Source organism: Rhinatrema bivittatum, chromosome 2, assembly GCF_901001135.1.
Source record: "Rhinatrema bivittatum chromosome 2, aRhiBiv1.1, whole genome shotgun sequence".
Lineage (NCBI taxonomy): Eukaryota > Metazoa > Chordata > Amphibia > Gymnophiona > Rhinatrematidae > Rhinatrema > Rhinatrema bivittatum.
In genome coordinates, this window is record NC_042616.1 from 691,446,336 (window position 1) to 691,471,061 (window position 24,726).

A 24,726-nucleotide genomic window follows, 5' to 3' on the forward strand; every position below is an offset into this window, starting at 1 on the left:
TTGTCCTCAGTGCTGGAGAAGGACCGAGGGGAAACACTGTCACCGGCACAGACGTGCATCCCTGCCTGGTGCCTGCACCGATATCGCAGTGGCATCGATTCCCATAGAGCCGCCTGCAAAGAGGGCCCGGGGAAAGGAGCCCCCATATTCCTCTGGACCCAGGACCCCGAGGCGTTCCCCACCAATATTGGTGCCGGGTATGGAGCCTCCACAGATCGCTGTAGAGCGTCCAGTAACGCCTAGCCTGCCTCCTACTCCAGGCGCAGTGCTATCAATGCTAGCCTTCAGGGAGGAATTGGACAAAATGGTCCAAGAGGCAGTGCTCAATGCCCTTCGGGGCTTTGTCGCCACTGGCGCCAGCCCCCATACCACAGTGTTCGCACCACTCCTCGAGCACCTAGACACCCTCATCGGTGCCCTGCCGACTCAACCCGTGCCATCGGACATGCTGGCATCGAGACGACCGTTGAGGCCTCCGCAGGTCCCAATTCCCATACCGGGTTCCTCAGAGGAAGGAAGGGACTTCCGGCCCGATCCTGGCATGGGATCCACCGATCCCAGAGCCCGTTCCAGGGCCATCGGGGCTATCTGTGCCTAAGTGTACCTCATCCGCTTCGTGCTCTCGAGGCCGTCACCGACGCCTTCGATGCCGGTGCCACAACTATCGATGCCACCTCGATATCCAACGATGCCTTCTCGCCCTCTAGGCTCTGGTATCCTTCCTCCCTCGGAATTACAAACAGATGAGGAAAAAACCCCTATGATCCATGGGAGGATGCATCCTCGGACCATTCCTCATCCTCGGAATTGCTCTCAGAGCCTTCACCCCCAGAAAAGGCGTCGATCTCCTGAAGACCTCTCCTTTGCCAGCTTTGTCAAAGAGATGTCTGAAACTATCCCATTTCCATTGACAGAGGAAGGCGCTTGCCACAAGATGATGGAGGTCTTACAATTTGTAGATGCTCCAAAACAGGTAATGGCAATACCAGTACATGAAGTACTGCTTGACCTCTAGCACCGCTTGTAGGACCACTCAGGTAGTGTACCCCCAGTCAAACGAAAGACAGGTGCTATGTACCTGGTTCAACAAGCCCCAAGCTTTCAGAGGAGCCAGCTGCCCCACCATTCTTTAGTGGTGGAATCAGCCACACTCCTCTGCTCCTCCTGGTAAGGAACAGAAGGCATTTGATGCATTAGGAGATAGAGTCTTTCAAGGGTCCATGTTCATAGAGCGAATAGCATATCAGTTATACATGACCCAATTTAACAGAAATCTCTGGAAACAAATCCAGGAATTTGCAGAGACCGTACGACAACAACAGCAAGAGACCTTGACCTCCATCCTACAAAAAGGATTGGAAGCAGGTAAACACGAGGTCAGAACTGCTTATGACTCTTTTGAGATGGCATCCAGAGTCTCAGCAGTGGGCATTAGTGCTAGGTGTTGAGCTTTGCTCAACGCCTCAGACTTTCGCCCAGAGGTGCAGGACAAACTTGCAGATCTCCCCTGTACAGGAGAAAACCTATTTGGGGATATGATCCAAGACGCAGTGGCCCAGTTGAAAGACTATCACGAGACCCTGCGTCAACTTTCAACTGTCCCCTCAGAGGCACCCTCCATAGCCCGCAGGGCTCTGCTCAGGGTCACCAGGAAACAATTTTATAGACCGCGTAGTTATTATCCTTCCGCGTCCCGTGCTCGACCAGCTCGAGCCCCTCAGAGAGGACATGCATGCCAAGCAAGGACACCTAGAGCGCAGCCAGCTCCACAAGCTGGTCCTACGACTGGATTTTGACTCCTTTCCAGAGAGCAGCAGCCATTTCCCCTTGATCCCAGTGGGAGGCTGCCTTTGCCACTTTGCAACCAATTGGCACCCAATTACCATGGACAGTGGATACTGTCCATCATAACCCATGGCTACCACTTAAGTTTTTCAACTATACCCCTGGACTCCCCACCCAGTCTACCATGGAGCCGGGATGATCACACAACACTTCTTGAGTCAGAACTCTCAACCCTTCTGTATGCCAGGGCCGAACAACCGGTTCCCTTGACCCAGCAGGGGAAATGATTCTACTCCAGGGATTTCCTAATTCCAAAAAGACCGGCGGCCTCCGGCTTATTCTGGACCTCTGTGCTTTAAACATGTTTCTTTGCAAGGAACAGTTCAGGATGGTGTCCCTGGGCACCATGCTACCTCTGCTACATCAAAGGGATTGGCTCTGCTCTCTGGACATTCAGGACGCATATGCCCATATTGCAGTCTTCTCTCCTCATCGCAAGTACCTGCGATTCATGGTGGATCACAGGTACTATCAATACAGAGTATTGCCATTCGGCGCCTCGAGTGTTCATGAAGTGCCTGGCAGTAGTGGCTGCACATTTACGCTACAAGGGCATACACGTCTTTCCATATCTGGACGACTGGCTCATAAAAAGCCAGTCCAGACAAGGGGCCCTCGACTCTCTTGATCTCATTATACAGCTCCTGCACTCACTGGGATTTCTGATCAACTACCCGAAATCCCACTTGACACCGTCTCTCCATCTCTCCTTTATAGGAGCAGACCTAGACACCACAGTAACCAAAGGGTTCTTACCCAACGACCGTGCAACCACGCTGTCCAGCTTCGCCAGCTCTATACGCACTCAAAAAAACAGCCTTGGCTCGCTAACTTCTCAAGTTGCTTGGCCACATGGCATCAACAGTCCATGTCACCCCAATGGCATGCTTAGCCATGAGACTGACACAATGGACTTTAAAGTCTCAATGGCATTAAGTCACTCAGCCGCTTACGTCCCTTGTCCACATAACCAGTCAACTTTGTCCCTTACTTGGTGGACGCACAAGGCCAACTTAGAAACAGGTCTACCCTTCCAGCAACCAGTTCCTTAAGTGACCTTAACCACGGACACCTCCAGCCTAGGTTGGGGAGCCCATGTCGAAGGCCTCCAAACCCAAGGGACTTGGACAAAAACTGAAGCGATTTGTCAGATCAACTTCCTGGAGCTTCGGGCGATGCAGTACGCCCTTTATGCATTCAGGGACTGCCTATCCAACAAGATAGTCTTGATTCAAACAGACAATCATAAAAACATAAGAAATTGCCATGCTGGGTCAGACCAAGGGTCCATCAAGCCCAGCATCCTGTTTCCAGCAGAGGCCAAACCAGGCCACAAGAACTTGGCAATTACCCAAACACTAAGAAGATCCCATGCTACTGATGCAATTAATAGCAGTGGCTATTCCCTAAGTAAATTTGATTAATAGCCATTAGTGGACTTCTCCTCCAAGAACTTATCCAAACCTTTTTTGAACCCTGCTCCACTAACTTCACTAACCACATCCTCTGGCAACAAATTCCAGAGCTTTATTGTGCGTTGAGTGGAAATAATTTTCTCCGATTAGTCTCAAATGTGCTACTTGCTAACTTAATGGAATGTCCCCTAGTCCTTCTATTATTTGAAAGTGTAAATAACAGATTCACATCTACTTGTTCAAGACCTCTTATGATCTTAAAGACCTCTATCATATCCCCCCTCAGCCTGTGGTACCTGAACAAACAGGGGGGCACAGGGTTTTATCTGCTTTGCCAAGAGGCAGTGCAGATTTGGGCCTGGGTCCTGTCGCACTCAATACAACTGCGAGCCACTTATATGGCAGGCACACAGAATGCAGTAGCGGACCGCCTCAGCCGAAGTTTCCAGCCCCACGAGTGGTCTCTGGATCCCTCTGTTGCGAGCAGAATCTTCCACCAACGAGGTCAACTGACCATCGACCTCTTTGCGACCAAACAGAACCGCAAATTGGAACACTACTGCTCCCTACACGGGGACCGAAGAGCATCAACCATGGATGCCTTCGCCCGCCCCTGGAACACAGGCCTGCTGTACGCGTACCCTCTGATTCCACTAATCAGCAAGACTCTCGTGAAGCTACAACAGGACCAAGGCTTAATGATTCTCATAGCCCCGTATTGGCCACGCCAAGTCTGGTTTCCCATACTTCTCGACCTCTCTGTCCAGGAACCCATTCGCCTGGACACAATGCCCAACCTCATAACACAGAATCACAGCAAGTTATGCCATCCGACCCTCCAGACCCTATCTCTGACGGCCTGGATGTTGAAAGGTTGATACTACAACCCCTCAACCTTTCTACTAGTGTATCTCAAGTCCTTGTAGCTTCACATAAGCCTTCCACGCGGAAATCTTACTGCTCTAAATGGAAAAGGTTTACAGGGTGGTGCACACAAAAGGACATTAACCCCTTTTCTTGCACCACACCAGCATTCTTAGATTATCTCTGGCACCTCTCGGAATCTAGACTACAGACTTCCTCCATAGGAGTACACCTCAGTGCCATCTCTGCTTACCATCATGGAGTAGGGGATGCGCCCATAACGGCTCAACCCCTGGTGAGTAGATTTATGAGAGGCTTAATACAGCTTAAGCCACCTCTACAACCAGGAGTTGTGGCATGGGATCTCAACATGGTACTTGCACGGCTCATGCGTTCTCCTTTTGAGCCACTGCACTCCTGCGAACTCCGATATCTTACATGGAAAGTAATTTTCCTAGTAGCAATCCCATCTGCTCGCAGGGTAAGTGAGTTACAGGCCCTTGTGACCTACTCACCTTACACAAGATTCTTCCATGACCGGGTGGTTCTCCGAACTCACCCTAAATTCCTTTCTAAGTTGGTAACAGACTTTCTCTTAAATCAGTCCATAGTCTTGCCCACTTTCTTTCCAAGGCCTCACACTCATCCAGGTGAGCGAGCTCTCTACACACCTTGGACTGTAAGCGTGCGCTAGTATTTTATTTAGACCGCACTACTACCCACAGGAAGTCCACCCAACTCTTTGTTTCTTTTGATAAAAACAAACTTGGAGTTGCAGTGGACAAGCAAACTCTCCAACTGGTTGGCAGATTGTACTGAATTCTGCTACCAACAAGCAGGCCTTCCACTTCAGGGGTGTGAAAGCGCACTCAGTCAGGGCAATGGCAACGTCAGTAGCACACAACCGTTCAGTACTGATTGCCGACATCTGCAGGGCTGCGACATGGAGCTCTCTCCACACCTTCGCAGCTCACTATTGTCTAAACAAGGCTGGATGACAAGACTCTGTCCTTGCCATCTGGGAATAAATTCCTAAGGAATTTATTCCCAGTGTAGAAATCCAACTCATCCTACCTCAACCTGCTGTGAATTTCAAGCTGCCTCATCCTTGCCAACAGCACCCCAGTTGTGCCTGTTGCACATGTTGAATGCTGCTTGGCCTCATTCGTATGACTCAGCCTGTAGCTTGCTATTCACCCATGTGTGAGGACTACCATCTTGCTTGTCCTGGGAGAAAGCAGAGTTGCTTACCTGTAACAGGTGTTCTTCCAGGACAGCAGGATGTTAGTCCTCACGAAACCCATCCGCCACCCCGTGGAGTTGGGTTTGATAACGTTTTGTTCTTTTATTTTACGCTTGTAATTTTGCTATAAACGAGACTGAAGGGGGACCCCTGGTGGCCACAGGGTTAGTGGCATGCTGGGCATGCTCAGTATGCCAGTCAAAGTTCTAGAAACTTTGACAAAAGTATTCCGTGACAGGGCTCCATCTGATGATGTCACCCATATGTGAGGACTAACATCCTGCTGAACTGGGAGAACACCTGTTACAGGTAAGCAACTCTGCTCTACACCCAAATCTGGCCCATATAATTCTCCAGAGAAAGACTAGCCACTGCAGTCGCATCTTCTTACTGTCCAGAAAGGACCTTAAATGTGAGATGTCTCCCTATTGTCTAATAAGGCAGTTAAATGGAAGCAAAGGAAAAGCTGCACCCCATGAGATAGCTAGTCTCTCCTGTCACATAGTTAGTTACTGCCTCCTCTTTACCTCTGTGGCCATACAGATATTGGAGGAATGAATTTTTTCTGCCCCAGAAATAGTTCTTCATGGTGTTAAAAATATTTTTAAACATCCAATAGGAGATATCTGAGAAGACAGAGAAAACTTTGAAATCTTAAATTGTTTTCTGTTACACTCCTCAAAACTCTCAACCTTGTATCTCAAGGCTTTGTTATCATTAATAGACACATTCATATTTTGTAATGTAGAAAACGTTTCTCTAGTGATTCCAATATAGAAACATTGGGCTCCTGCAGTTTAGTCTGATGGTCTTTAGAAATATTACCACCCATGTCCACACATATAGATGCTTCTAGAGCGACTATAGCTGACCATGGATTTAACTAAGGCACTACACCTGACTTAACAGAACAGCAGGGAAAGTATTTGAAGCTCCTGGGATTAAACATGTGCCATAAATATAGATACAGCCAGTTGTGGTAAATCCCCTATGTTATGGAGCAGAATACCCCCAATGGCAGACTCACTGTGGGGCCATCTCCTTTGGGGCCACCAGTTTCCTTTCATATGCCTCCTTCAGACTCATGGAGATTCTGTCTTGATAAGAGTCCATGACCTCCAAGCTCTATAATCGCACCGGCCTGTATGTCATCTGCCAGGCTAGATGTGGAGATGTCTGTTGTATTTACACTTCCAGATAAAAGATGAGGAAGACTCTTCCTGGACTCAACAAAATTTCCCTTTCTGGCAAGGGTGAAACTGTATCAAGGACTACATTGGGGAAAAAGCCATTCGCAAGATGGTTCAGTGACTTAACATGGGGAACTCCAGGCTAAACGGGGAAGACCTGTATTTGCTCTGTCTGCTTACCCATTGCCCAAGAAAGGGGAGTTGCTTAAAACAGCAAATATTAAGTCTGTCAAAGCTCAGAAGAGTGTGTATGATTTGATTGCAGCCAATTTTTTTGTAAGTTACGGAGGGCCCATTGTAAGCCTACCATAAGGTAATTAAAAAATTTTATTTTTAGTGTTTCTCACTGGCAGAAAATTGATTTCTAGCCAAAGGTAAAGATGAGCCAGTTGATATAGTGTATTTGGATTTCCAGAAAGCATGTGAAAAGTCCCTCACGAGCGACTTCTTAGAAAATTAAAAAGTCATGGTGTAGGGGGCAGTGTCATTTTGTGGATTGGGAACTGGTTGAAAGATAGAAAACAGAGTAGGTCTAAATGGTAAACTTTCCAATGGAGAGAGGTGATTTAGTAGAGTGCCCCAGGGATCCGTTCTGGGACCACTGCTAGAGTTTAAGTACCGTCCACCATTTAATATCGAAACCTTAAAGATTAAACTAGAAGAAACACTAATACACTCTGACCACAAAGACTGTGTTTCCGCGACCACAGAATGGTTGACGAACATGAGTAAATTAGCTGATGACATTAACCCCTTAAAAACAATGAAAATACAAGAACCTAGGCAAAAAAACCCATGATTTAATGAGAGAATAAAGGAAGTCAAACAAAATCTGAGGAAAAAAGAAAAAAAGCGGAAAAAAGACAAATCAGAGGAAAGTTTAACCAAATTCAGGAAACATCTAGCCTATTATAAGAAAGTAATTCTCGACGCAAAAAAACAACTCTTTAGCTCAAAAATTGAAAAATTTACAAATAACCCCAGAACTCTATTTAACATAGTAAAGAATTTGACTACGGATAAAACAGAAGAACCCCATGCCCCACAAGAGAATAAATGCAATGAAATTGCACATTATTTCTCTGATAAAATAACTAACCTCAAAGCTAAGATACCAATATCGACAAAGCAAGAAATTAAGATGCACAAAAGAGATGTAATACCATGGTCCAAATTTGACGAAGTATCCCAGATCGAAGTGGAATCCATGATAAAAAAACTTGAACCCCGCCCCTCATAAAATTGACACCATTCCCACCATGGATATAAAAAAACTAGCTGACATAACCTCCCCCACTATAGCAAAAATAATTAACCTATCACTTAGTGAAGGCCTTATGCCAGACTCTCTTAAAGGTGCAATAATTAAACCGTTACTGAAGAAAAAAAACAGCGACCCAAACATCTTGAGTAACTATAGACCTGTTTCAAACCTACCCATGCTCGCTAAATTAATAGAAAAAAGATACAAAAACAGCTAGCTGAACACCTAGACAACAACGGCATACCTTACCCCTCACAACACGGCTTTAGGAAACACTATAGTACCGAAACATTACTTATCACTCTAACAGACAATGTACTACGTGGGTTTGACAGTGGGAAACACTACATCATGATATTATTAGACCTATCAGCAGCATTTGACCCAGTAAATCATAACATACTACTAAACAGGCTTGAAGAAATAGGACTACAAAACAAAACAATTGAATGGTTCAGGTCCTACCTAAGCAATAGATTTTTTCAGGTACAGATAAAAAACACTATATCAGACAAAATCGAGCTAAAAACCGGAGTCCCCCAGGGATCAGCACTCTCGGCAACTCTATTTAATATTTACATGCTGCCCCTATGCCACCTCTTGGCAGGTCTAGGTATCATACATTACATATATGCGGACAACATCCAGCTAATTTTACCAGTAGAAGAAACAATTGAAAAAACGTTGAACCTAGCAATGTTGTACCTAGATATAATTAAACAACTGCTGTGCCAAATGGAACTAGTAATTAATATAGAAAAAACAGAATTCATACACCTTGAACGAAAAAAAACTGAATTAATCCAGAATCCCATCAAAATTAGAAACGATCAGATAGTGGAACTAACCGAAAAAACTCGAAACCTAGGAGTAATAATTGACAGTGAAATCAACATATCATTGAAAGCCAGAGAGGGGTACGCGAAACTAATGGTCCTAAGAAGGCTAAAACCACTACTAACTCTAGCACACTTTCGAACTGTTCTTCAAGCACTTATTTTCGCTAGCACAGACTATTGTAACACACTCTTCCTTGGATTACCACAGTCAACACTAAGACCACTCCAAATCTTACAGAACTCTGCAGCCAGAGTTCTGACTGGAAAAGGCAGAAGAGACCACATCACTCAAACTCTTGCGGAATTACACTGGCTACCAATCAAACAAAGAGCACAATTTAAAACACTGTGCACAGTCCACAAGCTAATCAATGAAGAAAATACAGATTGGTTAAACACTGCATTAAGACTACATATTCCCCAACGGAATCTCAGATCAGCAAATAAAGCCTTACTAACCATACCCCCTGTAAAGACAGCTAAACTCTGACACAAGTAAGGGAAAGAGCATTATCATTAGCCGGCCCTATATTATGGAACTCAATGCCACCCGAAATAAGACTAATAAGAGACCATAAACTCTTCAAAAAAAAGCCTAAAAACATGGCTTTTCAAAAAAGCATTTCATAATGAGAATGGGGAATAGGTAGTACTAAGAAACTAGAAAAGGACTTATACACACAGGCAAAAGTCACCAGATAACATATATGCATTCCTTACCTTTATTTTTATCACACTTAAGCTTTAAGTTAAAGAATTACAGTATATCGCATATATGGATAGCCTATTAAGGGAACTTCAATACACACTACATATAGCTTATAATATTTTGAATCATGTATCTGAACAACTTTGGCACCCACTGTTTAAAGTAAAATCTATTTCAAATTTATTTATGTGCCTATTTGTAAACCGTTGTGATGGTATATCACTTAACGATGGTATAGAAAAGTTTTTAAATAAATAAATAAATATATTTATAAACGACCTGGAAATGGGAACAATGAGTGAAGTGATCAAATTTGCCGATACAAAATTATTCAAAGTTGTTAAAACACAAGTGGATTGTGCAAAATTGTAAGAAGATCTTGCAAAACTGGGAGACTGGGCATGCAAATGGCACACAAAATTTAATATGGACAAATGCAAAGTGAGCACTTTAAGGAAGAGTAACCTAAATTATAGCTATACCATGCAAGTTCAACATTAGAAGTCACCATTTATGAAAAGGATTTAGGCTTCATCATTAATACATTAAAATCTTCTGCTGAATGTGCAGCAGCAGCCAAGAAAGCAAATAGAATGCTAGGAATTATTAGGAAAGGAATGGAGAATAAAACAGAGAATATCATAATGCCTCTGTATCACTCCGTGGTGCGACCTAACCTTGAATATTGTATGCAGTTCTGGTTACCACATCTCAAAAAAGATATAGCAGAATTAGAAAATATACAGAGAAGGGCAACCAAAATGATAAAGGGAATGGAACATTTCCCCTATGAGGAAAGACTAAAGAGGGTTAGGACTCTTCTGCTTGGAGAAGAGACGTGAGGGGAGGTATGATAGAGGTTTATAAAATGATTAGTGGAATGGAGCTATTTCAAAGAGTTGTTTACTCTTTGAAATAGTACAAAGACCAGGGGACACACAATGAAGTTACTAGGTGACATTTAAAATTAGTAAGAGAAAATATTTTTTTGCTCAATGCATAATTAAGCTCTGGAATTTGTTGCCAGAGGATGTAGCGGGTTTGGAGAAGTTCCTGGAGAAAAAGTCCATAAACCATTATTAAGGAGGAGTTGCAGAAATCCACTTCTTATCCCTGGGGTAAGCAGCATAGAATCATCTACCCCTTGGGATCCTGCCAGGTACATGTGATCTGTATTGACCACTGTTTGAAACAGGATACTGGGCTTGAGGAACCCTTGGTCTGACCCAGTATGGAAAATCTTATGTACTTGTGGCTCAAAAATGCTTTGTTTATTCCTGATGCTATAGCTAGTGTTTCAGAATTTTTCACAGGACAAGCAGGATGGTAGTCCTCACATATGGGTGACATCACAGGATGGAGCTCAATTACGGAACACTTTTGTCAAAGTTTCTAGAACTTTGACTGGCCCCTACTGGGAATGCCCAGCATGGCACTAACCCTGCAGCCAGCAGGGGTCCCCTTTTAGTCTTTTTTTCTTCGCAGCAGTAGCCACACGGTTAAGGAGCTCCACAGAGATTCCTGACAGGAATTTTCCTCACGAATTACAAAAAAAAAAAATAAATTTTCATACCCCACAGGGATCCCTCCTTCGAATTTTTGACTCCATGGTACTCCGGTATGTTTTTACCCATTTTCGGTCGATTCCCGTCGAGTTTGGCCCTCGCGGCCTACTGGCCGTCGACCATACCGCAGCTCGATTTTTTTATGGCCATGGCGTCGGGCTTACGTTGGTGCCCGGACTGCAATCGCACCATGTCCATAACAGACCCTCATAAGGTCTGTATAATGTGTCTCGGATGTGAGCACGATGTCCTGACCTGCACCAAATGTGCCCTAATGACACCAAACATTCGCAAGGCCAGAATGGAGAAGATGGAACTTCTCTTCCGTGCTCAAACCCCCGACGCCATCAATTGCATCAACGTCGTCAGAACCGGCACAGTCAACTTCGTGCCAGTATCGACCACCGGTCGGTGACCGTCCGGCATCGACGACTTCTCGGCCTTCAACTACCTCTACTCCCCTCAGGATCGAGGGGATCGTAGAGAAAAACATTGTCACCGACATCGGAAGTCTCAGACCATCGAGGGAGTGAAATCATTGACCTTGCCATTGTCTGAGCCGCAGTCAAAGAAATCCCATCCAGAAAAGGCACCGACCTTTTAGGTGACCGGGTCACCGAAGCAACCCTCACCCGAAAGGGGATGGGGAGCCGCGACTCCGCCTTTAATGGTGGTCCCTCAGGCTAAGCCTCTGCCGCCTCCTTCTGTTCCGGAGCTGGGGCTGCTTGCTCCAGGTCTCCGAGAAGAACTGGACCGGCTGGTTCAGGAGGCCATCGACAAGGTGATGCATCGACTCCATGTTCCTCCGGCACCAACGCCAGTACCGATCATGGAACCGCCCACCGATCCGAATCCGGCAGCGTTGGCACCGCTGCTTTCGAGGATGGAAGTGCTCATCGCCGCTTTTCCACCGATGGATCCTGGATCACCGGTGGCTCCGGTGCCCTCTCCGCTTACCTTGTCATCTCGAGGAGAAATACCGTTCCGCATCCCTCCATCGGGAGTCCTATCGATGCCGATACGTCCATCGATGCCGATGCGTCCGGCGCCACAGATCCATTCATCGATGCCTTCATTGGTGCCTCCAATTATTCCTTTGGTTCCTTTGGAGCCTAGACCAGGACCTTCAGGGATTCCGCCGTCCCGACCCCCTAGGGCTCCTAGAGGGGCAGTTGCCGATTCCCTACGATACCTAGACCGATGATTCTTCACCAGACACCGATGACCTGCCTTCACCACCTTCTCCTTCTGAAAGCAGAAAGCGTTCTCCTCCAGAGGACCTTTCTTTCATAAACTTTGTGAAGGAGATGTCTTAATTGGTTCCCTTCCAATTACAGACCGAACATGATGACAGGCATCAGATGATGAAGCTGTTGCAATTCCTGGGCGCTTCCAAGGAAATAACCTCCATCCCTATTCACCAGATTCTTCTGGATCTCAAAAAGAACTGGGAACACTCTGGCTCTGTTGCTCCAGTCAACAGGAAGGCTGACACCACTTATTTAGTACAGTCAGCCCCAGGTTTTCAAAAATCTCAATTGGATCACCACTCTGTCGTTGTGGAATCTGCCCAAAAGAGGGCAAAGAGATCAAAACCTCACACTTCCTTTCCCCCAGGCAAGAAGCAAAAATTTCTAGATGCCATTGGTCGCCGGGTCTTCCAGGCCTCAATGCTCATCTCTCGAATCACCTCTTATCAGCTCTATATGACCCAATATAGCAGGGTCTTATTTAAGCAGGTACAAGACTTGACAAACTCCCTGCCTCAGCAATTTCAAGAACAGCTCCCAACCCTAGTCAACAAGGGTTTTGAGGCGGGCAAACATGAGATAAGATTATCTTATGATATCTTTGACACTGCTACTAGGGTATCTGCAACTGCTATTTCTGTAAGAAGATGGGCCTGGCTCAAGCCTTCGGATCTTCGCCCTGAAGTGCAGGACAGATTATCTGACCTGCCCTGTGTAGGAGACAATCTGTTCGGCGAACAGATTCAACGAACGGTGGCGGAACTCAAGGATCATCATGAGACCCTGAGACAGCTCTCTCTGATGCCTTCTGAGTATGCCTCCAAGCAGCCATTCAGGAAAGATACTAAAAAGTCATTCTTCTGTCCAAAAAAGTCCTATCCACCACCGTCTAGGACTCGCTCCACGAGACCTTTCCAAAAGGCCTAGTCTCGTCACATACGAAAACAAAAGCCACAAGCAGCTCCTCAGCCGGGCCCTGCTTCCAGTTTTTGACTCCTGCATAGAGAGCAGCAGCCAGCCCCCACTGCCTCAGATACCAGTGGGAGGTCGATTGTGCCATTTCCACAACAGGTGGCACACAATCACCACAGACCAGTGGGTCCTTGCCATAATCTCTCAGGGTTATCACCTGAACTTTCTCTCCATCCCACCGGACTCCCCACCTCTGCTGACATGGGGAACATCCGACTACTCACCACTCCTGGAACAGGAGGTCTCCCTCCTCCTCCAGTCCAGAGCAATAGAACCAGTGCCTTACTCCCAACAAGGCCTAGGATTCTGTTCCTGGTACTTTCTAATCCCCAAAAAATCAGGCAGCGTTCGTCCAATTCTGGACCTACGTGCCCTCAACAAGTACCTCCAATGAGAAAAGTTCAAGATGGTAACCTTGGGTTCTCTCCTTCCTCTTCTGCAAAGAGGAGACTGGCTCTGCTCTCTCGATCTCCAAGACGCATACACCCATATTGCGATAACTCATCTCATCGCAAATACCTAAGATTTCTGGTAGGCCCCAAGCACTATCAGTACCGAGTGCTTCCATTCGGCCTCGCATCTGCACCACAAGTTTTCACAAAATGTCTCGTAGTAGTTGTAGCCTTCCTTAGGACTCAAGGTGTACACGTCTACCCCTATCTAGACGATTGGTTGATCAGGGCTCCTACTCAGCAAACTGCTCTGTCATCCCTACATCTTACCTTATACACCCTGATTTCGCTAGGATTTCTCGTCAACTACGACAAATCCTACTTAGTCCCATCTCAAACCTTATCATTCATAGGGGCAGGCTTGGACACCTTGCAGGCAAAAGCTTTTCTACCTCGACAATGAGCTCTCACTCTCGTCTCTCTCGCACACCAGCTGCAGTCTCAGCGCTGCACGACGCTTTCTCATCCTCCTGGGACACATGGCATCCTCAGTTCAGGTCACCCCAATGGCCCGCCTAACCATGAGAGTCATGCAGTGGACTCTAAGGTCACAATGGACTCAATGCATTCAGCCCCTGTCTACCATTGTCCACGTCACCGACTCACTCCGTCAGTCTCTCGCCTGGTGGAAAAATCAGATCAATCTCCTCCAAGGCTTTACCCTTCCAGGCTCCAGACCTTCAAATAATTCTCACCACCGATGCTTCCAACCTCGGCTGGGGAGCCCATGAGGGCAATCTGCAGACACTAGGAAATTGGTCTCCAGAGGAAGGAGCCCATGAGGGCAATCTGCAGACACTAGGAAATTGGTCTCCAGAGGAAGCCAAACACCAAATCAATTTCCTGGAGCTTCGAGCAATCAGAAATGCTCTCAGGGTATTTCAGGATTGCCTCTCCAATCAAGTCATCCTGATTCAGACGGACAACCAGGTGGCCATGTGGTACATCAACAAACAGGGAAGGACAGGCTCCTACCTACTGTCAGGAAGCTGTGCAGATATGGGCGGAGGCCCTCTCCCACTCGATGTACCTCAGGGCCACCTACTTGCCGGGAGTGGACAATGTGTTGGCGGACAAGCTGAGTCGCGCCTTTCAACCGCACGAGTGGTCTCTCAACCCTTTAGTAGCGGACTCGATCTTCCAACAATGGGGTTACCCTCATATAGATCTCTTTGCGACATGTCAAAACCGCAAAGTAGAGAACTTTTGCTCTCTCACTCGCAGCCAACACTCACAACCAAGAGATGCGTTCTCCCTCTCATGGGCGACAGGTCTCCTATATGCATTCCTTCCATTTCCACTTCTCTCAAAGACTCTCGTGAAGTTACGTCAGGACAATGGAACCATGATCCTGATAGCACCTCACTGGCCACGCCAAGTGTGGTTTCCAATACTTCAGGATCTCTCCATTCGCAGCCACATTCCCTTGGGAAAGGACCCGCTTTTGATTACGCAAAACGACGGGTGCCTTCGCCACCCCAACCTTCAAGTCTTGTCCTTGACGGCATGGATGTTGAAAGGTTGATTCTTCAACCACTTAACCTTTCGGATCCAGTTTCCCGTGTCCTGATTGCTTTGCGAAAACCTTCCACGAGAAAATCTTATTCTTACAAATGGAACAGGTTTCAGTCATGGTGCTCTTCTCAATCCCTTGACCTCTTTTTCTGTCCAATCACGAAGTTTCTGGACTATCTCTGGCACTTGTCGGAGTAAAGTCTAAAAACTTCCTTCATCAGAATGCATGTTAGTGCGGTGGCCGTCTTCCATAAAGGTGTTGGGGATGTTCCCATATCAGTACAACCCCTAGTAACACGTTTTCTGAAGGGCTTGCTTCACCTCAAGCCTCCACTGCATCCTCCGGCCCCTTCTTGGGACCTCAACCTGGTTTTGGGTCGGCTCATGAAACCACCATTCGAGCCTCTCCAATCCTGTGAACTACGCTATCTCACATGGAAAGTGATTTTCTTTTTGGCAATCAGTTCGACTCGCAGAGTTAGTGAGTTACAGGCCCTAGTTACCTATCCGCCTTACACTAAACTTCTGTAGGACTGGGCAGTACTCCGCACTCACCCTACGTTCTTGCCTAAGGTAGTATCTGAGTTTCATCTCAATCAATCCATTATACTACCTATCTTTTTTCCCAGGCCCCATTCCAGTCCAGGAGAGCAGGCTCTGCATACCCTTGACTGTAAACCGGCTCTAGCGTTCTACCTAGACCATGCAGCTGCCCATAGGAAAAGCACGCAGTTGTTTGTATCTTTCCATTCCATCAAATTGGGGCAGCTTGTGGGTAAGCAGACTCTCTCCTCCTGGTTACGGACTGCATATCCTTTTGCTATCAGCAAGCGGGCATTCCACTTCAAGACCACACTCTGTGAGGGCCATGGCGACTTCAGTAGCACACCTACATTCGGTGTCGCTTCCTGACATTTGCAGGGCTGCCACCTGGAGTTCTCTCCATACCTTTACAGCCCACTATTGCTTGGACAAAGCCGGAAGACAAGATTCCATCTTCGGCCAATCTGTCCTCCGTAACCTGTTCACAACTTGATGTACCAACACCCTTCTGCCTGCCCGTTAGGGTTCAGGATGCCCACTACCAAATTCCACCCCAGTCCTTGTGCCTATTGCACATCTTAGGTACATTTGGTGCATTTCTCGGATATCCTCAGCTCGGTACTCACCCATATGTGAGGACTACCATCCTGCTTGTCCTATGAGAAAGCAAATGTTGCTTACCTGTAACAGGTGTTCTCACAGGACAGCAGGATGTTAGTCCTCACGAAACCCACCCGCCGCCCCGCTGTGTTGGGTTCGTTACGTTTCTTATTTTATTTTTCAGCACTTCCTGTAGCTTTTTAAACAAGACTGAAGGGGGACCCCTGCTAGCTGCAGGGTTAGTGCCATGCTGGGCATGCCCAGTAGGGGCCAGTCAAAGTTCTAGAAACTTTGACAAAAGTGTTCCATGATTAGGCTCCATCCTGTGATGTCACCCATATGTGAGGACTAACATCCTGCTGTCCTGTGAGGTAAGCAACATTTGCTTTCTCTCTTCACATAGTTTGCCTTTTCTTCTACTTGGGATTTCCACTACATTTCTTGCTTAACATGGAAAGATCATGCTACAAAGTGCAACAAGAAAGAAAATATTTCTATATATGGGTTTGTTGAAGGTTTTTAAAATTTAAAATTTACATTTTTCTCATTCAGTAGAATATGATTTACAAGTACTACATTTTTAATTAATTTAAACTTCATAAAAATGCTAACATTTTAAAATCTGGTCATTTAAATTATAATTGGAAGGTACAGCATGACATGTGAGGAGGTTTTGATGACCCATCACTGGAACTCAGTACCAGTGGACCTTAACAAGAAGATTGACATGCACTAGTTTAAAACCTTTCTCATCTTTATCTGGCCCCCTTTTGTCCTAAATGTTGATGGAACCTTAATGACCAAGGCATTAACAAACATTTCTTGATACATAAAGGCCTGTTCTGGCACAGTTACCATAGTTCTAGCTGGCAGACTATTAAAAAAAAAAAAAAGTCCTGAAAATATAAGCAACTGAAAGTGCTTAAACTGCTCTCCAGGCTTCCAGTCGTCTTAATTTAAGAGAAATAATGCTTTAATAGAAAAATGTAAATTTAAATATCTTAAAGTTCTCAATTCTGTTTGTGAAAAACTATCCTCTTCTAAACTGTGCACTTTGTTTTTTAGGTTAATGGCAGAGTGGAGGTTTTCAAGGGGAGTGGAAGAGCAGACCAAAGCGTTTCTTGATGGCTTTAATGAAGTTGTCCCTCTCCAGTGGCTACAGTACTTTGATGAAAAGGAGTTAGAGGTAAGACACATTTTTGATATGAATTAATTTTTTCCCCTTGCCATTAAATGTAGGTTGCTGAACATAATAGTTCAAACTACAGCTGCCTAACATTGCCAAATAATAGTTCTTTTCTTCTTTCTATTAATTTTCTAGTTGTATAAAGACTAGGTGCCTGATTTTACTAAGCTTTTTTCACAGAGGCACAGAATGGGAGAAAAGCCTTAGTGAATTAGGCCCCAAGTGTTTTTTCTATAATCAGGAGGGAAGACAAATGCTTTTGCTACCTTTTTTGTTAGCAAGATTGAATTCTTGTTTGCTAAATGTAACCCCTTCACTGCTGTAACCTCATTAACCATTTTTTGCACTAAAATGTTATAACCAAAATATATTCATTCTTGATTTGTACAAGGCAACTTGTGCTTCGTCTTATTTTCAGCATAAGATTTGCTGTCTGTGGCTGCAAAGGTCAGGTGGTTATCTGATCTTTAATTGAATACATATTGTGAACTACTTTGTTTCAGTGAAAATACTTCAGTTTGAGTGATTATGGATAATATTACATGGCAGGGGGGAATAATTAGAATGTGGTGGGTAATAGTATAGTCCTCAACCAAATAATGTGTTCAGTTTGAGGACTGTACTCTGTATCCTGTTTGAGGACTGTACTCAGTATCCTGTTTATTTAGAATGTGTATCCACCACATTCTAAATAAACAGATTACTTTGAAAATTGAACAGCTTAAAAGTGTTGCCCCACATTCTTTTGTATTGGACTTACACTGCATCTGTGTGCATTACATTCTACCTTTTTCCTTAGGGGGAAATAATTGTCATCCATACTTGAAACCCTCACTTTCTCCCAGGACAAGCAGGGTGGCAGGCCTCACTCATGGGCGACGACATCAGATGGAGCACAGCATGGAAACTTATGTCAAAGTTTCAAAGCATGCTTTGGCATGCAGTATACCATGCATCCATGCGGGGTCCCCTCAGTCTCTTCTTTAGTGCAGCGCCCATTATTTTGCAGCAAAGGTTCAACCTCTATTTTTGGCTTTTTTGGAAGCTTTTTTCTGTTCACTGGTTTTTTGTGGTAATTCAGGATCGCGCAGTAGACAAGGGTCCCCCATCTCTGTTCTCCCCTTATCGACTCATTTCTGAGTTTTTGACATTTATCAGTAAGTTTCCTTTTGCAGTCTATCCCCCGGGGGCAGTGTTGCACTCTGTGTCTGCCAGCCATTAACAGCCACCGCCATCTATTTCAAAATCACGTTCCTTTTCTTTTGTGACGACATAATCGACTGGTTTTAAGTGATGCCCTCAGCATGCAAGTAGTATGTCTGTCATGGACCCCCATGGTAAATGTGTCTTCTGCTTGAGGGCATTACATGACATCCAGGGTTGCAGCAGGTGCACCTAGATGACCCCAAAGGGATGCTGGGCATGGCTTGATAAGATGGAACAGCTCTATGGGCCGGGCAAGATTAGACATCCCCCCCCCCCTCCCCAATATTGATGGCATTCAGTGTGGCTCTTTTTCGTCGACACCGAAGTCTTTTAGGGATGCCAGAGTCTGGTCATCGTCTGCTTTTCCAGGTCGAATACATCGGGTTCGTCATCTTTAGCCTCTGCACCAGGGAAGAACCGATTCAAGCTGAAGAAGCATCAACATTGGTCAACCGTTCACCGGCTTTGTTTTCCGCATGGCGTCATCAGGTTTTCAGCTGTGCCCCCAGTGCCTTCGGACTATGTTCATCATGAATCGACACAACGTTCTGGGATGCCATCTGTGTGATCAGATGACTCCCAAGAGCTGGCAGGCCTGCTTCGACAAGATGGAGAAGCTTTTCGGGTCCAAGAGATCTGAGCCTTCTACGTTGGCATCAGTGTCTTCGATACTGAAGGATCGTGGGGAACCAATGGGCATCGATCCCTCACCATCTGACCTTCCACCGGGGAAGCGAGGAGCTGGGGATCAGGCTTCTTTGGTATCTTCTAGGTCAAGAGTGTCTGTATCTTCACCGCCCTCCTTGGTGCTGGGGAAGACCAGTCCAAGCACCGTGGGAAGTAGAGAAAGCATCTGCATCGGACACTGTCAGCACACAGAGCAGGGCGTGGACTGGCACTGGTTCTTACCGCAATGCCTCCGAAACATCCCCAAGGCAAAGATGTTATACCGTTCATCGATGCTGGAGCTCCGAGGAGGTCCCCACCGATTCTGGTGCCGGGTGCCGACTTTCCTTGAGGCTCCAAGGAAGATCGTGTCACGCCTTCTCCCGCTTAGCCGGTCCTGGCGTCGGCGACCTTCGAGGAGGTGCTGGAGAGCAGAGTGCAGTTGGCGCTGGATCGAGCCCTGCGGGACATGGGGTCGGTGCCTCCGCTGGCACCCATGGCTGCAGCTTCACTGCTGGAGCCGCTGTTGGAGCACCTCGATGTTCTCCACTCAAAGCCTCCAGGTTTGCATCCAGGTTACACCGTCTCTCCAGGATTCTGTCTTGGTGGAGGACCCTCTCCGATCTGGAGCAAGATGTCTCGTTTCAATCTCCCCCAGTTCAGGTTGTACTCACCACGGATGTCTCCAGTCTGAGGTGGGGATCCCATGTGGAAGGGCTCCTCACCCAAGGCCTTTGGTCCACACAGGAAGCACAATGCCAAATCAACTTCCTTGAGATCCAAGCAATCAGGTGCGCTCTCTGGGCTTTCAGGGATCGACTGGCCAGCAAGATGGTCCTGATCCAGACAGACAACCAGGTCGCGATGTGGTTTATCAACAAGCAGGGGGGCACGAGATTGTTCCTCCTGTGCCAGGAAGCAGTTCAGATCTGGTCCTGGGCTTTGTCCCAGGGGATGGTGCTCTGAGCCATGTACCTGGTCAGAATGGACAACATGATAGCAGACCGGTTGAGTCGAGCGTTCAAGCCCCACAAGTGGTCCCTGAACCCGGCGGTGGAGGATCGATCTTTCATCTCTAGGGCACCCCAAATGTGGATCTGTACGTATCCCCTTACAACATCAATGTGGCTCAGTTCTTCTCCCTGTACCGAGCAGATGGCACGTCAGCCTTGGACACCTTTGCCCACAACTGGGGCCAGGGCTTTCTTTACGCATGTCCTCTGATCCCTCTAGTGATAAAGATTCTCTTGAAGCTTCGCCAGGACCAGGGGACTATGATCCTCATAGCCCCGCATTGGCCAAGGCAGGTCTGGTTCCCGCTCCTGCGGGATCTCTCCTTCCAGGAAACAATCAGCCTGGGGTCTTCTCCATACCTTATCACTCAGCATCGGGGCAGGCTGCGCCATTCCAACCTCCGGGCCCTGTCTCTCACGGCCTGGATGTTGAGAGGTTGATTCTGTGGCCCCATGATCTCTCAGATGATGTATCTCAGGTCCTGGTGGCTTCCAGAAAGCCTTCCACTAGGAAGACTTATGAGCTAAAGTGGAGGTGGTTTTCGATGTGGTGTGAGCAACATGGCCTAGATCCCTTTTCTTGCTCCACTCACAAACTGCTTGATTACCTCTTCCACCTCTTGGAAGCTAGGGTGCACTTGAGCGTGATCAGAGCTTACCACCAGGGTGTAGATGGTTTGTCCATCTCCATGCAACCTTTGGTGGGTTGCTTCATATGAGGTCTGATTCAGATGAAACCTCCCCTGAAACCTCCTGCTGTGTTTTTGGACCTCACGTGGTGTTGGCTCAGCTGATGAAGGCTCCTTTCGAGCCACTGAGCTCCTGTGTCCTGAAATTCCTGACCTGGAAGGTCATCTTTTTGGTGGCAGTCACTTCAGTGTGCAGTCATTGAGCTTCAGGCGTTGGTGACTTACCATCCATACACGAAGTTCTTTCATGACCTGGTGGTTCTCCGGACACACCCCAAGTTCCTGCCCAAGGTGGTGATGGAATTCCATCTTAACCAGTCAGTCGTCCTGCCTACCTTCTTTCCCAAGCCTCTCTCTCACCAGGGCGAGAGGACCTTGCTCAGTCTGGATTGTAAGAGGGCTTTAGCCTGCAGCGGACAGAATATCATAGGAAATCCACGCAACTCTTAGTCTCTTTTGACAGGAATAGATTGGAACTTGCCGTTGGTAAGCAAACACTGGCCAACTGGATAGCAGATTTCATCTCATTCTATTATACACAGGCGGGACTGTGGCTTGGGGATCATGTCAAGGCTCATTCTGTCAGAGCTGTGGCGATTTCGCAAGGTCCTCCTGCAATTCATCACAATCTGTTTAAGTTTTAACTACTCTGTATAATTTTGTGTCATCCACAAATTTGATCACCTCACTTGTCATACCCCTTTCCAGATCATTTATAAATATATAAAAAAGCACCGGTTCAAGTACAGATCCATGAGGCACTCCACCGTTTACATTTTTCCACTGTGAAAACTGACCATTTAATCCTACTCTCTGTTTCTTGCTTTTAACCAGCTTGCAGTCCACAAAAGGACATCGCCTGCTATCCTACAACTTTTTAGTTTTCTTAGAAGCCTCTCATGTGGGACTTTGTTGAACACCTTCTGAAAATCCAAATACATCACATCTACCGGTTCACCTTTGTCCACATGTTTATTCACCCCTTCAAAAAAAAATGTAGGTGATTTGTGAGGCAAGACTTCCCTTGGGTAAATCCATGTTCGCTATGTCCCATCAAATCATGTCTATCTAAATGGTTTGTGATTTTATTCTTTAGAACAGTTTCTACGATTTTTCCAGGCACTGAAGTCAGGTCTATAGTTTCCCGGATCACTCCAAGATCCCTTTTTAAATGTAGGGGTTATATTGGCCATCTTCCAGTCTTCAGATACATTGGATGATTTTAATGATAGGTTACAAATTAATTGAAATAGATCTGAAATTTCATTTTTTATTTCTTTCAAAGCATTTTAAAACATTCTTTCCCAGGCCCCATTCACACAAGGCAAACGAGCCCTGAATAGTTTGGACTGCAAAAGAGCCTTAGCCTTCTGTCTGGAGTGGAAGAAAGCCCATAGTCTACCCAACTTTTTATTTTGATCAGAACAGGTTGGGGATCACCATTGCCAAGCAGATTCTTTCCAGTTGGCTAACAGACTGCATTTCATTCTGTTATGCCCAGACTGGATTGCAATTTGGGGGCTATGTCATGGATCACTCTGTTTGAGTTATGACATCGTCGGTGGTCCATTTGTGAGCAGTCCTCATGGAGATATGCAGAGCTGTGACATGGAGTTCTCTCCACTCATTCGCATCTCATTACTGTTTTAATAGGGATGGCCGATCTGTCCTTCGGAACTTGTTTGAGGTTTAGAATCCAACTGTCTTTCTGCATAGGGCCCGTTCTTTCTGTTCAGGCTGCCCCCCCTCCTGTTACCAACAAAACGTTGTTGTACCTGTTGACACCTGTTTTGTTGGTCCTCTTTTATGTTCGGGGGGGCAGCCTGTAGCTAGGGATTGACCCCCATGTGTAAGGACTGCCATTCTTCTTATCCTTGGAGAAAGCAGAATTGCATACCTGTAACAGCAGGATGGCAGTCCTCACGAAACCCACCCACCTCCTTGTGCAGTTGGGTTTCCATTTCGCGGGTTTGTTCTTTATTATTTTCTTAAGTTTATGATATGACTAAGGGGGACCCCACATGGATACGTGGTATATTGCATAGCAGAGCATATGTAGAGGGGCTCAGTCAAAGTTCTGGAAACTTTAACATAAGGTTCCTGAGCTGGATTCCATCAGATGATGTCACCCATGTGTGAGGACTGATATCCTACTGACCTCTGAGGACACCTGTTATAGGTAAGCAACTCTGCTTTTTAGTTTTGAAAATAACACTATGGTAGGATGCAATAATATACATAGTTTTGATACATGAAACAGTCAAGCTATAAACTATCCATTCTTTTCTGTTTGTTCAATGTGTGAGCAATAAGTTTTCCAAGTATAACTTATATTTTCTGAAGCTCCATGAAATGTGAATTTCAGAAATAGGTACAACTTACTTCCTTTACATGGTTTAATCCATGATGAACTGGACCAAAAGCATGGAATGATAGCCTTTTCTATAAAATGCTTGAATTCAAAGGAGTTATGGCTAAGTCTTGCAGTGACAATTGCCATAAGTTTTGAAGTCTTGTAGGTTGATATACCTTTTAGATGACCATCAATGAAAATGTTATAATATTTGAGCTTTTGAGATATCTCCATCCTTATGTTCAGATGTTACCAGAAAACAGTCTCCAAAAGTAAATATTTTCCCTGGATTCGCAACTCATGTCCTGTCCTGAAAAGAATTTCCCTCAAATAAATGTTGTAATTCCTAGGGTCAGCACTGACAGCACTCCCCTGTCAGGCAGAGGCATTCTAATTTTCTAGGATTGCTAGAGGCCACACAGCTTCCCCAAAACCTGTTTTCCAATAAAGTCTGCACTCCTTCCCATACTGCACTTTTTTTTTTAGCTCCTTCAAGCGAGGCCCTCTCTATGGATGGAATTAACTTTGTGGCAATGAGGTATGCCAGTGGCAATTGCTGTTCTAGATCCTGAAATCCAGAAAGCGTCCAATCAGATTGATTACCTCCTTAGTATAATTTAGGGTTTTTTGCAGTAGAAAAAAACCCTGCTTCTTGTTTAACTTGAAATGCTTGCATTTTTGTTTCAGTAGTTACAAAATAAAATAATAAATATTCATTCTGTAGCACAAAGCACATATCTTTACTGTCTGGTGATGTCACTAACTGGAAGATTTCAAAGTGAGCAACAAGTTAGAGAAAACGTTTTTCTTTCTATCTCTGAGCCTCCAGATTAGAGTTTTTAGTAACTTCCTATAATTCATCCTCTGCTACCTCACACTATTGGAATCTGTGCTATATAAAATATTTGCTTCAGTGCTGCTATATATTTTCTAAATGCAAGTTTTTTTTTCTTTTGGAAAAACTGTAGTTAGACCTGGTTTAGCTATTAAGTTTTTATAGTATCCTAGAGTTCCTATTTCCAATTACTAAAGTGTACAGTCATTTCCTAGATTCTGTTCGTATCCCTGATATTTATATAGTTTATAATTTATTGGGTTTTTTATACCGTTACATCAGTCGTTAGACCATCACAACAGTGTACATTAACATAAAATACAGTTGATTACAATAATAATATAATCAACTTAATGATAAGTTAATAACAAATTAATATCATAAAATATTAGAAACTTTAGAATTATAGTAAAAACAGTAAAATCATAAAACCTTAAAACATTCTTACATCATAATTATAATCATCAAATAATAAGAACAGTGAACTAAAGAATAAAGTTTAATTTAATTGT

The 24,726-nt window shown here is 45.4% G+C and overlaps 1 protein-coding gene across 6 annotated transcripts in view; it reads left to right on the forward strand.

Moving 5' to 3' along the window:
• WWP1 (WW domain containing E3 ubiquitin protein ligase 1) overlaps positions 1-24,726 on the forward strand; it is a 398,863-nt gene that overhangs the window by 314,532 nt on the left and 59,605 nt on the right. For all 6 annotated transcript variants that reach the window (XM_029591608.1, XM_029591609.1, XM_029591605.1 and 3 more), the window contains one exon: positions 17,332-17,452. In XM_029591608.1, the coding sequence (XP_029447468.1) occupies positions 17,332-17,452 (121 nt within the window). The remainder of the gene's footprint in view (positions 1-17,331; positions 17,453-24,726) is intronic.